Source organism: Malania oleifera, chromosome 3 (assembly GCF_029873635.1).
Source record: "Malania oleifera isolate guangnan ecotype guangnan chromosome 3, ASM2987363v1, whole genome shotgun sequence".
Lineage (NCBI taxonomy): Eukaryota > Viridiplantae > Streptophyta > Magnoliopsida > Santalales > Ximeniaceae > Malania > Malania oleifera.
This window is the reverse complement of record NC_080419.1, coordinates 27,825,443-27,839,915: the sequence shown is the minus strand read 5'-3', so window position 1 is coordinate 27,839,915 and position 14,473 is coordinate 27,825,443. Positions and strand designations below refer to the sequence as shown.

Genomic DNA, 14,473 nt, shown 5'->3' with positions numbered 1-14,473 from the left:
TTCCTTGGAAACTCATCTAGATGACAGCAGCACTCCACTAAAATTGCTTTCTTTGAATGGGAGGCTACTCTTAGGAAAATGCTTGCCGTGGAAAACCTTCAAGAGGGGGGGGCTTCCCCTTGCAAATAGGTGCTCCTTGTGTTTAGGAAGTGCCGAAACTATTGATCACAGCCTTTTGCACTATTGCAGGACAGACCCCTAAGGAACTTGGCCATTTCATCTGTTAGACATCAATCAGCTATTGCTAGAACAGTGGAAGGAGAGTTATGTGCTTGGAAAGGAATTTTTTCTAGTAAGGAGAGGAAGAAAGCCTTGTCCAGCATACCCCTTGCCATCTTTTGGTTGGTTTGGAGGGAAAAGTTAAGGAAGCTTTTGAAGGAACAACAATGCCCCTACATATTTTTAAAGACCAGTGGATTTCCTTTTTTTTTAGATAATAAAACAAGTCAATTAAAAAGAAAACATAATTACAACAAAATGAGGATAAGAAATTCCCCAACAAAAAGGTGCAAAAAAAACAAATTACATCAAAGCTGCCTTCCAATCCCTTTGCATATCAGACAGGAGAAGTCCCCCAAAAACCCCAAAGAATGAGCCCAAAAAGAAGCAAGAAAAATAACTTTGTCCCAAAGAAATCTTGCATGAGTCTTTTGATCTTCTAAAACTCTGGCATTCCCTTCCAGCCAAAATATCATTTCTCTCTCCATCTCCCTATAACCCAAAACTTCACCTTCAGAAAATCTAGAATTGTAGATGGAGCCACCAAACCTCACCAAAGTACGAAAACAAATTGTTCCATATGCATCTTGCTACCTTACAATGAATGGACAAATGACTAACAGTCTCATTAGAGTAACTGCACATCGTACAAATGTCTAGACTAAGGCCTCCTTTTTTGCAGCATATCATTTGTGTTGATCTTGTTAAGAATTAAAGTCCAAATGAAGGCCCGAACTTTGAAAGGAATCTTTGCTTTCCAAACAACTTTGTGTAAGAGGAAAGGGCTAGGATTTGTGGATTTTATGAGATTGGAAAACAATACTTTGAAGAGAAAGACCAATGGATTTTTAATGTTACCATATGGCAGTTTTTCTTTAGTTGGCTCACTTGTAATTCTTGACTTTTTTGACACCCCACAATGTAGGTAAGTGTTTGTTATTTGTGCATGGGTAGCATCCCCTTCATGCCCCTTAATGAAACTATCCTTTGATGAAATAAAAATATATATATCAAGGGAGCTCTGACCTAAGAACTCTTTAATAAGATGACACTTAGCTAAGTTACCTAATCCTCCAATATTCCAACTCAAATTTTCATTATGAAACCTTAATCCCCCCCCCCCCCCCACCTATCGTCCTCCTTTTCACCCCCCATAGGTGATAGAAGAAGCCAAATTTTGCAATTCCTTTCCAACTCCCCCCCCCCCCGGACCAGGGTCATAGGTTCCAAGGGAAATGCCAACCTTCAATTTATTCTTCCAGACCAGAACAACACAGAATGAATCTTTATCTGGGAAGGCATGATTGAGAGCTAGCTGTCCAATGGGATTAATTAAATTACATCTCATTTTATCTAGCAACTCCTACAAGTTTTGGTTGTCTCTCCCATCACCAATGGTTCAGGAGTCAAAGATCCATCTTCATAACCTATCTTTCTTTGGCTTAATCTCTCTTAAATTTTGATAAATAATTAGTACACGATTTACCAAAAACATAATACGCACAAGCATGCATCATATTTCATATTAATATATATTATTGTTATTTCCATGTAATGTTTTAGAATTTGATACTTTGGCTTGACAACATCATCTCAAACATCAACTGATCTCCAAGCACATGGTACTACAATGGCACCTACCTCAATCAATGCAATTAATCACCAAATACTAGCACGAAGGGGAAAAGACAAGAAAATAATTACAAACAGAAAGACAAACTGAAAAAGAAAAATCCGATGATAGGTACAGTCAAAAGGTTATAGGAAACACATGAAGAGTCAACACTAAGAGAAGGTGGACAAAGTACGGAGGAGAAGAAGCAAAATGATTCCCCACCCCACCCTTGATTCACTCTTGTACCCTCAACTTCTATATTTTGTTCAACAAGCTTAATAGATAATAGGCTTCACCATATAAGCATTCAATACTTGATCAATTATAAGAAGGTGGAGAAATCCTCTAAAGAACACCCAAAAAATCCAAAAAAAACTACATAGCCAAAACAACATTATAATAAAATCCACAGGCTACAGCAAAACAAAGAAAACTATCATGTTCATATCCCAAATCAAATAAATAGATAAGGGGCAACAAATATGAGCAATTCTCCTAAGCCAAAGCATGTGAAATGGCAAAACTGCACACCATTAAAAAGCTTTGCGCTCTTATGCTTCCAAAGTCTCTAATAGAATTTGGACAAATCCCAACACTCTTGGAACAAGCAAAGAGCTCATACGCAATGCAGCAAAGAAAAAGATTAGTATGATCCATGCTACTACACAACCACATTAGTAGTAAATACTTCGTCATTCACAATATTAACTAAGACTCTGGAGCATCAAGTCAAATCACTGCAGCATCTTGCTTGTTATTTCTGCATATTTAGCTGCAGAAAAGGCCAATCCATAATTATACTATTGGTATTATACAAGACTTCCAATTGTCGCTTAATGCCATAATAAAAAATATGGCCAAAGGAACAATGATTTACTATGACGCCAAATTAAACTAACACCTCAACCAAAAAAATCTGTCACAAGTGCAAAAGGAAGCATGAACTAATGCTCTCTGCATGGAAATGCTTCAATTGTTCACATTATTTTTGGCCAGAAGAAGTACCTTGACATGTGTGTAAAAAGGATGAAGATTTCAGGAAAAAAAATAACAAAACAATAACAATAATAACAAGCCTTAATTCCCGCTAAGTGAGGTCAGCTATATGAATCCTTTTGCGCCAATTAATCAATCAAGGCATTTTCTTCAACTAACTAAAGAGCTATTAACCTTTTTTCACCACCTCATTCCAGGTTATATTAGGTCTACCCCTCCCTCTTCTAATGCCATTAACAATAATTTGCTAGCTCCTTCTCACTGGTGCAAATGTTCAAACCATCTAAGCTGCCCCTCTCTTATCTTATCTTCTACTAGTGTTATGCCTAACTTATTGCAAACATGTCCGTTTCTTAATTTATCCTTTAATGTTACACCACTCATCCATCTTAGCATGAGCATCTCAGCCACTTGTGGAATATATTGTTTCTTAGTTGCCTGACATTTTGATCCATAAACCATAATTGGTCTTATAGTTGTCCTACAGAATTTTCCTTCTAATTTTAGTTGCATTCTACAATCGCAGATTACACTTGAAGCATTCCTCCATTTTACCTAGCCCGCTTTAATTCTATGTACTACATCCCCTTCAATTTCTCACAACACTTGCATAATAGATCCAAGGTATCAAAATTTACTAGTGTTATGGATTAATCATCAAGTTTAATCTTATCTTCAAAATCCATTCTTATATTGTTGTAGTACATTTGATATATTCTGTCTTGTTTCTACTTGTTGCTGTCAAAATTGGATCAATCACGACTTAGATCACCTGTTAAGAATGAGAGAAAAACAGCTTGCAGGACCTGTGGTGTACTCAAGGGGATCACTCCGATGCTTAAGTTAGGGAATTTGAAAGGATTATATGATCACAACAATAAAGGAGTGAGTGAAAATGAGATGAGATGTCTTACCTTCCTTAGGGGGTCTTTTTTATAAGCATTCGGGATACCTCCCTATAAGGGGTTACATTTTGGCTATAGATATGTTATTTGGGAGTAAAAATTGGTGTGCTAACCCCTCGCTTTAATTAATGGACATCACCTCTTTTCTATTGATCCCTTGCTGTTTTTTTTCATTTTTTGGTCTGACATAGGTTAATATCGAGTTTAATGTTGGAGTCCCTTTTAAGTTATATCAGTTGCTCCCCTGCTCTATAGTCTTCAAGTAACCTTTTTGGCTTGAGAGTATATTGCATTTGCTATAAATCCTTTTATTATCACAAGATTCGGATTAAGTCATCATATCATTTTTGGGTCTCATGAGCGGAGCTCATCAGATGGGCCAATACTCTTCGAAGCAGTACCCGTTTCTTGTTGCCTTATAAGTGGTGCTCATCAAATGGGCCTATACTTTGCCGAGCAGTGTCCTCTCTTGCTGCCTCATAAAGGGTGCTCATCAGATGGGCATTTTTGAACCTCAAGAACGGTGCTCATCAAATAGACCAATATTTTTTGTCGAGTAGTGCCCGTCTCTTGTTGCCTTATGAGTGGTGCTCATCATATGGCCATTTTTAGGCCTCATGAGTGGTACTCATCATATGAACCAATTTTCTGCCGAGCAATGTCCGTCTCTTACTGCACCATGAGTTGTGCTTATCATATGGGCATTTTTGGATCTCAAGAGCGGTGCTCATCAAATGGGCCAATTTTTTGTCGAGCAATGCCCGTCTCTTATTGCCTCATGAGAAATGCTCATCAAATGGCCATTTTTGGTCTCAAGAGCGGTTCTCATCAGATGGGTCATATCTCAATTAGGCGCTTTTTGGGTAGATCTTCCCCAACATGATTCGCATCCCACAAAGCCTTGTGGTCCATGCCACCTCTTCTTCTCCTATAAATAGTCCCTCTCCCCCTTCTCTTATTCTCCACACCTAGAAGGGAAGTCTATACAAAAGTATGTGTCCTTACTCCCTCGACGATTTCATCAACGTCTCTGGTATATTTTCTCTTCAATCTAATCTTCTTCTTTTTGTGGCGATAACCTCCTCCAAGTTGATATATTTCTTAGCTCTCGCTATTAGCTCTCTCATATCGGTCGAGGGTTTCTTCCCTATGGAATTCAGAGAGTCACAAGGTTGCAGAGCCGTTGTCAAGGCGGCTACTATTACTCTGTGGTTCAGGTTTCTAATCCCCAAAGTTGCATTAATAAAACGATGCACGAACTCTTTTAGCGTCTTTTCCTGTCCTTGAACAAGGCTCATAATGTAAGCTAAAGTTTTTGCCATTTTTTAGGTGCTGATGAAATGCCCCACAAATCATTGCTTTGTCTTAGAGAAAAACCAAACCGAGTCAAGCTTCAATGTCTGACACCATGCTCTAGCATCCCCCTTTGTCACAAATGTTGAACACATAATGGCATCAAGTGCACCTTGCAATTGCATCAACATTCTGAAGGTGTCGAGGTAGTCTAAGGGATCTAACGACCCATCATAATCTTTTATATCATCTTGAATTTACTGGATAGAGAGATCTCCATTATTTCCTTGGTAAAGGGAGGATTAGAAGATCTAGCTGAGATTTCCCCTATTAACTTCTTTCACTAGCTTTTCTAGTTGATCAATTTAATTAAGTTTTTCTTCAAATTTCTAGGATTGTTGCTCATTAATACCCATATTGTTGGCTCCTTTTACTTCCTTTGTTGAATCTAAAACTTTCAAGAAAGCCTCATATGGTACCATCGGCTTACCTTTAGGTGTCGTTTCTGCTTGAACAACCCCTAGGCCATATTCTAGAGGATCTCTTTTCTATTGTAACATCATGCTAACCATGTCTTCCACCCTCCTTTGCAAGGCTAGAAATCGATCTAAAGGCACAATTCGCCGCAAATTTTCTAATGGTGGGGAGTAAACCGTCTGAGGTGATTGATCCCCACCAACAGGTTCAGACTCAGAATTGCATGATGCGGCCATGATTGAGTTTTAGAAAGAAAACCTTCCAAGTTTCCCACAGACAGCGCCAACTGATTCCAAAAAAATTTATCTGAGAGAATTTGGATCAATCACAACTTCTATCACCCGCCAAGAATAAGATAAAAATGGCTTGGAGGACCCGAGGCGTACTCCAAGGGATCACTCTGATACCTAAGAGAAATTGGAAGGATTATATTATCACAACAATAAAGAAGTAAGTGAGAATGAGATTCAAATGTCTTACCTTCCTTAGGGTGTCCTTTTTATAGGCACTCCAGATACCTCCCTATTGATTTCCTTACTAATGGATTGCAAGGATTGCCTCCTTTCTATTGATCCCTCGATGTCTTTTTATTTTTTGGACTTACATAGGTTAATGTCGAGTTTTATGTTGGGGTCTCTTTTAGGTTATATCACTACTTATCCTAAAACCTTTAGAATCTGATGTCTTTCTCCAAAGTTCTAACTTAGATTCAACCCCACTCCCGCTTTATCTATTAGAACAAAATCATCTACAAACATCATACACCATGGGATTTTGAAGTGGATATTTCTCGTGAGTTCATCAATCACTACAGCAAACATATATGGGCTTAACGTAAGGGCTTGACGTACATCTAATGTGATTGGAAATTCTCTAGACTCTCCTCCTACAATCCTAACGCTAGTCGTTAATCTATCATACATATCCTTAATAACTTCAATATACTTGTTGCTTACTTCTTTTTCTAAAACCCACCAAAGAACTTCCCTATGTACTCTATCATATGCCTTCTCTAGGTCAATAAAAACCATGCGCAAAGTTTCACTTCTTTTCCCTGAACTTCTCCATTAATCTTCTAAGTAGATAAATAGCTTTTTTGTCAATCTCCCAAGCATAAAATCAAATTGATTCTTTGAGACCCTCACTTTTCTATTCTTATTCTTTGTTCAACTACTCTTTCCCACAATTTCATCGTATGACTCATAAGTTTAATTCTGAGATAGTTATTACAATTTTGAATATCACATTTGTCTTTATGCATAGGTGTTAGTGTGCTTTTTCCTCCATTCTTCCGACATTTTCTGAGTTCTTATAATAATATTAAATTAATTAACCATATAGGTCCTTTATCTCTTAGACATTTCCAAACTTCAATTGGGATGTTATCTAGTCCTATACATTTCCCACTTTTCATCTTCTTAACTTCTATGGCTAGAATTTTGTGAATAACCTCATATTATTAATTTTTCCTCACTTGTCACTTCTAGGTCTAGACATACATTTTGGTTTCCATTAAACAGCTTATTAAAGCAACTTCACCACCTCTCTTTTATGTCTTCTTCTTTTACCAAAACATTATCACTCTCATCCTTTATACATTTTACATTACCTAAATCTTTGCACTTTCTTTCTCTAACTCTAACTAATTTATATATGTCTCTTTCCCCTTCTTTTGTATCTTGTCTATCATATAAATTATCATAAGCTCTATTGTTTAGCTTCACTAATTACTTTTTTACCTCCTTTCTAGCCTCTTTAAATTCTTCAAAGTTTTCTATATTTTTCCAATTTTGATGAGTTCTATACCAAATTCTTTTTGTCTTTACTGCTTTTTGGACATCTTGATTCCACCGCCAACTTTTCAGCTAAAATTTCCTTCACAGTCTTTTATAGAGTTAGCTATACTATCCCACAAAGTGTTTGAATCTACTTTACCCTTTATTGTCAACTCACCTTCTTTCATCATTCTATCTTTAAATTTTACTACATTTTCACCATTTATACTCCACCACCTAGTTTTCTTGCATTGATTTTTTGTTGCTCTATTTCTTCCATTTCTTCATATAAATATCCAATGCTAAAATTCTATGTTGTGAAATCAAGCATTCCCTTGGTACAACTTTACAATCCTTACAAGATAAATGATCTCCTCTCCTAGTTAAGAAAAAATCTATTTGGCTTTTGTTTGTCCATTCTTAAAAGTTATTAAGCGTTCCTTTTTATTAAAAGCAAGTACTCATCATAAGAAATTTGTCTGACACTACAAAGTCTAAAATCATATCACCGGGCTCATTTTTATCCCCACCTCCACATCTTCCACATATCCTCACATAACCTTTGTTATCCTTTCTAACATGTCCATTCAAATCAACTACCGCGAATGTTTTTTAGACACCGATATCTCTTGTATAATACCATTCATATCTTCCCAAAATTGTCTTTTAATGTTTTCTGTCAAACCTAGTTGAGAAGCATACACACTAATAACATTTATTATCTCTTAACCTAAGACTATCTTGATTTTTATAATTCTATCTCCTATTCTTTTAATGTCTATCATGTTATCTTTTAGGTCATTGTCTACCATGATTCCCACCTCATTTTTATGTTTTTCTTTTCCATTATACCAAAGTTTAAATCATGATTTACCTATCTCTCTAGCTTTCTCCCCTACCCACTTAGTCTTTTAGAGGCATATTATATTAATTTTCCTCCTAATCATAGGATCAACTAACTCCAAACTTTTACCCATAGTGTCCCTAACTTCTACCCATTAGTGTCCCTATGTTCTAAGTCGCTAACTTAATCCTAGTTTCAGAACTTCCTTCCTAATCTTTTCCCATCTAAAAAGGCCCAACATTGGGGTTGCTTTTTGTTTCTGATGTCGAAGTTGTCTAATTAACATAGTTCTAAAAACTGGTACATAACAACCAATCAGCCATAATGAATGCTAAACAATGGTCTTGGTGAGGCAATTATCCAAGTTCCCCCAATTCACAATCATATTGGGTTTGCTTTTTCTTCCTTCATAAATCATGATAACAATCATTGACTCTATGTGTTATGAGTAGAATAACTAAACTTTACTGAAAATCACTTAAAACACATTATTCTGTAGGATTCTAGCATAAAAATGCAAATTTATGCATTTTACTAAGTTTGCTGAATGAACTGACAAATGCAATATCCATTACCCATTTGGCAACATTAGCCAGGGCCACCACCATCTACTGTCTGCTTACTGCCGTTGTTTTTTTCAAAACATGCTAATTAGTGAATGTTATTTACTCACCCATATTACCCTTTTTCTTTTAATTAAAATAGACCTTTTGTCATTATTAGGTAAAAATAGAACATTAAACATGAGATCCATTTTAGTGTTTTTCGAGGTCACAGCAATTTCCATGGTGATATTTTGACATCAAGCAGGTAGTCGCTACACAATTACCAAATGGATAATAGGTGGAAATGCAACTCACAATCTTGTCCAGATAGCTCTTAATAGTAGCATTTTTCTCACTAATCTCTAAATCCTTCTGCTCCACCAACTCCATCAATTGCCTCTTCGATTTATGAAGCTCAGAAGTTTCAGTGGACAACCGCTCAATCTCTCCATCTTTGCCAATCTGAAAGCCCATAGCAAACAAATAAAATGATAAGCGAAAAAACACAAAGAAGACTGAAATTCGAATCCCCATGTGAAGAAAGGAAAAGGGTTATCACAGATTGAAGGTGGAGTTGATGCTTTTCCGCCTGGACTTGGGCGAGATCGGAAAGGCGTTGCTCGAGTGTGGAGTTGAGCTGGGCATTCTGGGATTGGAGGTTGGCGAAGTCGGAAGAGAGAGAGAGGTACTTCTGCTCGAGTAAGGAGCAAGTTTGCTCGGCGGTGATGGCGGCGGCGTCGGCCTGGGCCTTGACGGTGTCTAGCTGCTTGTGAAGATCCCTGATGAAGGAATCGGCCTTCTCCGCGACCAAAGCGGCGTTTCCGGAGCACCGCTCGTACTCCACGTCGGTGAGGAAGAGCGGCATCTCTCCTTTCGAGACGACGCCCAAATGAGGATTCAACTGGAAAAGAAAGGACAGAGGAGAACGATGAAGAAATGAAAAAGCGCAGAAGAAACGAAGAGCGGGAGAAGGAGAGACAGAAAGGGAGAAGAAATGGAATGGGAAAACAACGGAGGAAGAATACGAGGCGTGGCACGCCAAGGGTTTGGCCCATTAAAATTTTGAAAGGCACTTGGAGAGAACGAGTTCTTGATGACTATTCTTCTTTATGGATTGTGAACTATTTGTGCCTTCATATGGCTTTGCTTATGAAAATTATTTTTTAAAACAAAAATTGGAAAGTTAAATCTGATTAGGCAAATTCAGACTCGTGAGAATTTAGAGTCGTTTTATATTGCCAATTAAGATTTTGTAAGTAATAATAATATTTAAATTTTTTAATTTTTTTATATCTTGAAATTGAATCCAAAAATTAAATGTTTGAATACCTGTATTTTTAGGGATATGTTTTAGTTATGTTTTTGAAAATGATTTTTTGAGAAGGCCTTAACAAAATACAAATTTTGTTTGTTATTCTTTGTATCAAGTGTTTTATAATATTAAGAATCTCATACATTTCCACTTTCCGAAAGAATGATAGAAAAATTTTTGTACATTATTTTTATTATATTTTCTCTGCATTAACTACTATCAAAAGAACTACTTTAATTTGAGTAAAAATTAAGACATCCAAGCCCCCACGAGCATGACACGGTGAAAAGGTATCAGCACGTAAAAATGAGCCTCAAGGGTTCAATTTCAAGTAGATACACTCACAGAGTCGACGGTACCTGTGGATGGTAAGAGTTTACTCTATGAGCCAGCGGGGACCGTGGATGATGAGAGTTCGCTCTGTGAATCAGCAGGGACCATGGATGGTAATGGAGATGTGTCTCGGGGGTCAGGTTAGCCGAACGTCCAACTGATGCACGGAAGTCGTGTTCGCATCCGAACTTTACCCTGATCAACGAGACCTAGGGATGGAGGACGTTAATCCATAACTTTGATGTCGCACCAGGGGTGCGAAGGGCTCCTTGGTAGCTGAAGTTTTTATATAATCAAAAAAAAAAATTAAAACATCAAATGTTAGTGATGTACAAAATTAAAATTGTATTTGTTGATTTGTAATATATTACAAATCAAAACTGATTTTTTATTAAATGTTTTTTCAAATGTTAAATCCATAATCATGTCATATTTTCTTGATCCTGGAAGATTCAATAGTAATCTTCTAATAAATTTTCAAACTAAAGCATTTTATACAAAATATTATAAGCCAAAAAACACCATCCTCTCCCAATATTTGATTTTGTGACACTTGCATAAATTAAAAATCTTGTCTTGTTTTTGCAAAATACATGACAAGATTATTGTCATTTTGATAAATCTCAAAAAATAGTTTGTGGAATTCTTAAAATCTCATGAGAGATCTTAGGGTTATTTGAAACCTCATAAGAAGTTAATGTCTTTTTTTTCCAAATTTCATGAAAGGTCAATATATTTTATCCTTTATAGTAGAAAATGGGACTAAACCAGGATATTATGATCGATATGACAACTTAAACTAGTATTCTACCTCTAACTTCTACACAAGATAACATCATAATAATTGTTATATTAAATGACAATTAATTATTTTGAAAAATTAATTAATTTTGGAAACACTAGGCCAATCCAAACTACGCCAAATAACAACCTTCAAATATTCTACTATGATCACACCACCTATAAACGAGCGGGCAATTCTCGGTCCAACTTTTCATCATTTATTGAAATTTGTTCCATCTTCATTTGCTTAATGCGTTCGTGTTATTGTTACATGGTCAACGTGTTTATTTAGTGAAATTTTTTGAATTTGAACACGAGGAATGAGTCGTTTGATGATTTTTTGTGCAAATAAACAAAACTAAGAAATATCAGTAACTTCATGTCAAGGATCTTTGCTTTGGCTTATAGTTTAAGCATCCTAAAAATCTTTGTAATTGATTTTTATTGATAATTTCATTTGGAAATTTATCAGCAAATTCTAAAGATCTTTGAATTGGAATGATTTTATTTTGATAAATTTGATGGCCAAGAAACCTAATGTTGGTCTGAAATAATTTGATTTTTGGTTTAGAAACAACTAAACCATTTCTTTTAACAAAATTGTAAAAAATATTGAGGTGTTTGAAATGTTGACTTATTAATTAAGAGCATATAAGGACATCGTCGATGTATACAATAGTAAAATATGTATAATTATTGAAGATTTCATTCATGATATTTTGGCATTCTTAAGCCCAAAAGGCATTACATTCCATTCGTAGTGTCTGAATGGTACTGTAAATGCAATTTTGTATTTATCTTCTTCAGCAATTTGTATTTGCCAAAATCCTGATTTCATATCAAATTTTGAGTATATTGAAGCAGTATTAAGTCTATTGAGTAAATATCTCTTGTTAGGTATTGGATACCTAATCCATTGTAAAACTTAGTTTAAAGGCTTATAATTAATAACAAGTCTTGGGGCACCTCATTCTATTTCAGCTTGATTCTGAACATAGAAAGCCGCACAACTCCAAGGAGATTTATTTTTCCTAATAAGTTTTTTATTGAGTAATTCTTGAATTTCTTTTTTACAATACTCGAGTAACTCTTTATTCATTCGTATTGGTCTTACTTTTGTAGGTATTTTTTCTTCATCAAAATTTTTAACATAAGGTAGTTTGACAGAATGTTTCTTTCTATCCCAAAAAGCATTTGGGAGGTCTGAACAGACTTCTTTTTCAAGTTTTTCTTTGAATAAATCAATTTGTGTCTTGACTTCTGGATTTTTAATTTGTTCCTCAATTTTTTTATGATAAATTTCTCTTGATAAAGATTTAATATGCTTTTGTTTGTTTTGTATAAGGTTTATTTTACTTATTCCTAAATCTTTAAGTGTATTGATTTCCTTTTCATGCATTTTATCAATAAATTCAAACGTAATATCTTGATTACTAATTGAAGTAAAAATGTCGCTTTCAATTACTGTGAAAGAGTAAATCATCGTAAAGAATGGTGTTCCAAGAATAATTTTTTGTTGCATGTTTTTAACAAGTACGAAAGTAGTTTTGAGGCAGATGTTATCTTTACAAATATGAGCATTGGAAATCTTGTATTGTATTTTAAGTGTAGAATTTGTTGCACTAAATAATTGTACTTTTGTTTTTTCGTAATAACAAGAGCCAAGAGGGTATAAGACCTTCTTGTAAACAGTTTAAATCTGCTCCCGTGTCTAACAGGGCACAGCCTTTAAGAACAAAATCTTTATTAATAATAATTTTAATTTTTGAATACCATCTATGAATATTTACTTTTGATAAATAATGAAGAAATCCTTGATTAATTTGAAAATCATCTTCATCATCTGAATTGATTTTCTCTTTTCCTTTATTATTGATTTTTTCAACTTTTGAATTTAAACAAAGCATTTCTTGTTTAAATTCTTCGCTTTGTTCTTTTAACTTCTTAATTTCTTCTTTAGTTTGATTGACTTCTCTTTGTAAATCTTGAATAGATAAATCTTCTTTTGGTAAGGTTTCTTTGTTTTTAAATCTATTAAATATCTCTTCAAGATTATAACTTTCATCAATTTTGGGAAGTCTATCCTTTTCTAAGTTTCTTTTTAATTTTTGTAAATACTTGTTTTTGATCTCTGGTTCTTGAATGTGTTCAATCATTTCAAGAATAATCTCATTTGTTTTTGAAATAACATTAACTGATTTTGAACATTTATTACAAGAATAAAATCCTAAATCTTCTTGACAAGATTCTTCTGAAAACGTGGTTTGATTTGAAAATCCAGAACTTAAGTTAATTTCAATAATAAATTCTTTATCAGAGGATGATGATTTTGAATCTAAAGTTTCAGATTTTTCTGATTCACTGTCTATGATTAAGTTAAGCATTTGTCTTTTTAATTTTTTTCCAATATTAAGTTCTTTTATTTCTTGCTTAACTCTGCAATCTCTTGCATAATGTCTTTTCTTTCCACATTTGAAACAAGTTTTTTGATTCTTAAATTTTTGAGGTTTCTCTTTTTCCTGAGATTTTGAGGTTTCTTCAGATTTTTTCTTCTTTTTCTTGTAATATTTTTTATCATAATTTTTATAATACCTTGACGGTTTGTGTTTTTTATAGGTTTTCTTAAGGTACTTTCTTGAAGGTGCTTAAATCTTCTCATACCCATATTGAGCACATAAATCTCCAAGTTCACCTTTATTTCTTTTGAACTCAGTCTTCATTTGAGATTGAATTTTAAGTTCATTACATAATTTAAGACTTTCATGATTAATTGTACACACAATTTGACCATAAGTAATTGATTCATAATTTGTTCCTAAGGTTTCTTTAACACGATCTCTTACTCTTTGAGCAAAGAGTTTTAGTAATCCACTGATAAACTTTCTTTCCAAAAACCAGATCTTCCATTTGGTCTGCCCATAACTTTGGCAATAAAAATATCTTTGTACCATTGAAAGTCTGATAATTTTGGACAAGTAAGGTTAAGAAGAATAACACTATTCTTTTCATGTTGACTACTTTGTTCACCAATAAATTGTCTAAAGATTTACCAAATAAGTGTTGCAACAGCATCACTTTCTTACGTAGGGACTCCATTTTCTTCCTTAACTTTCTTTGATTCGTAAATTTGTCTTTTTTCAAAGGCAGTGATATAATGATCCCACCATTCTCTAAGAGTTCCAGTAAAACCATAAGTAAGGAGAGAAACTATTTGTTCCTCACTGCTCTATTTGAATGAAGTCTATAGGCAGTTGCTGCCATAGCCATTTGGTGTAAAAAGGAATGAAGTTGATGTTCTGTTAACCCATCAATTCTCCATTAATGAATTTCGTTACCTTGAAAATTTCTTTGAGGAAGAAGATCATTTGATTCTTCT

At 34.7% G+C, this 14,473-nt stretch overlaps 1 protein-coding gene across 1 annotated transcript in view; it reads right to left on the bottom strand.

The window, feature by feature from the left end:
* Window positions 1-9,874, bottom strand: part of LOC131151057 (nuclear-pore anchor) — a 138,611-nt gene extending 128,737 nt beyond the window's left edge. Inside the window, exons 1-2 of the mRNA XM_058102233.1 lie at window positions 9,229-9,874; window positions 8,985-9,131 (exon numbers count right to left, since the gene is read on the bottom strand). Of these exons, the coding sequence (XP_057958216.1) occupies window positions 8,985-9,131; window positions 9,229-9,534 (453 nt within the window). The 5' untranslated portion in view covers window positions 9,535-9,874. The remainder of the gene's footprint in view (window positions 1-8,984; window positions 9,132-9,228) is intronic.
* Between the last annotated feature and the right edge of the window lie 4,599 nt (window positions 9,875-14,473).